Source organism: Apium graveolens, chromosome 10, assembly GCF_009905375.1.
Source record: "Apium graveolens cultivar Ventura chromosome 10, ASM990537v1, whole genome shotgun sequence".
Taxonomy (NCBI): Eukaryota; Viridiplantae; Streptophyta; class Magnoliopsida; order Apiales; family Apiaceae; genus Apium; species Apium graveolens.
The window spans coordinates 203,659,540-203,660,340 of record NC_133656.1 but is presented as its reverse complement, the minus strand read 5'-3'; the positions used below and the strand labels follow the sequence as shown (position 1 = coordinate 203,660,340).

General features: G+C 35.2%; 1 protein-coding gene across 1 annotated transcript; it reads left to right on the top strand.

Annotated features, from left to right (window-relative positions):
* The first annotated feature begins 342 nt into the window (after positions 1-342).
* LOC141691679 (phytochrome A-associated F-box protein-like) lies at positions 343-801 on the top strand. The gene has a single exon (XM_074496441.1). The coding sequence runs from the start codon at positions 343-345 to the stop codon at positions 799-801; it is 459 nt and encodes a 152-aa protein (XP_074352542.1).

Genomic DNA, 801 nt, shown 5'->3' with positions numbered 1-801 from the left:
CTTGTGTTTTTAAGGATAACGCATCTCAATATCTATTTGTGAGCTAGATAATAAAATATCTGATAAATGAATCCGAATATATAAGATCTTTGATAATAAAATTTGTTAAGTTATGCATCTTAGATGACAAAGAAAAATTAAATAATGAGAAAATATTTCAAATATGTTATCTCTACTTTGTAGTTTACCTTTTAAAATAAAATCTTCATAGTATCTACATAATATTATCCAGGAAGATATTTATTGTGTGTAAATTCCAGGAGGTCGACTATAAAATGTAGCAGTTGGTTGCATTCACCATAACTTGCTCAGTTGAGTTTTCATAAGCATTAGGATTCACGCATGGCTACTGATGATGTTTTCAAATTATATGAGTTTAATAACGATCTTCTTATCAAAATAGTTTTTGGTCTTGATGTGAAAGACTGGGGTCGTCTTGCTTGTGTTTCGAAAAAGTCATATTCTATACTGCATGATTTTTGTTATAAAATCAAATGCACCCAAACACATCCAACTCTAGTGCACGATCTTCTCTCTGTCTCTAGTTCCCCACCAGGTGGTTGGGTTGCGGTATTCAAACTTTTATTCTGCTGCCCGGGTCTTGCTCACGTAGTCGTTCGTGTTGAGGGGACGAGTCATGATGAGTATGTATTGCCGGAACCTCATTTGGCTTCGGAGCGTTTATGGTTGAGCTGTGAACGGGGAAATAAGTGTTTGGACGATCGATTTAGCAGGAATTGTTTGTATGTTAGCAATTGGCCCATTTGCGAGCACGTTAATACTGGGAAACTAGAAAAATAA

Excerpts from the sequence above, each read along its gene's own strand:
- LOC141691679 (XM_074496441.1), top strand. The coding sequence starts at position 343 with ATGGCTACTGATGATGTTTTCAAATTATATGAGTTTAATAACGATCTT.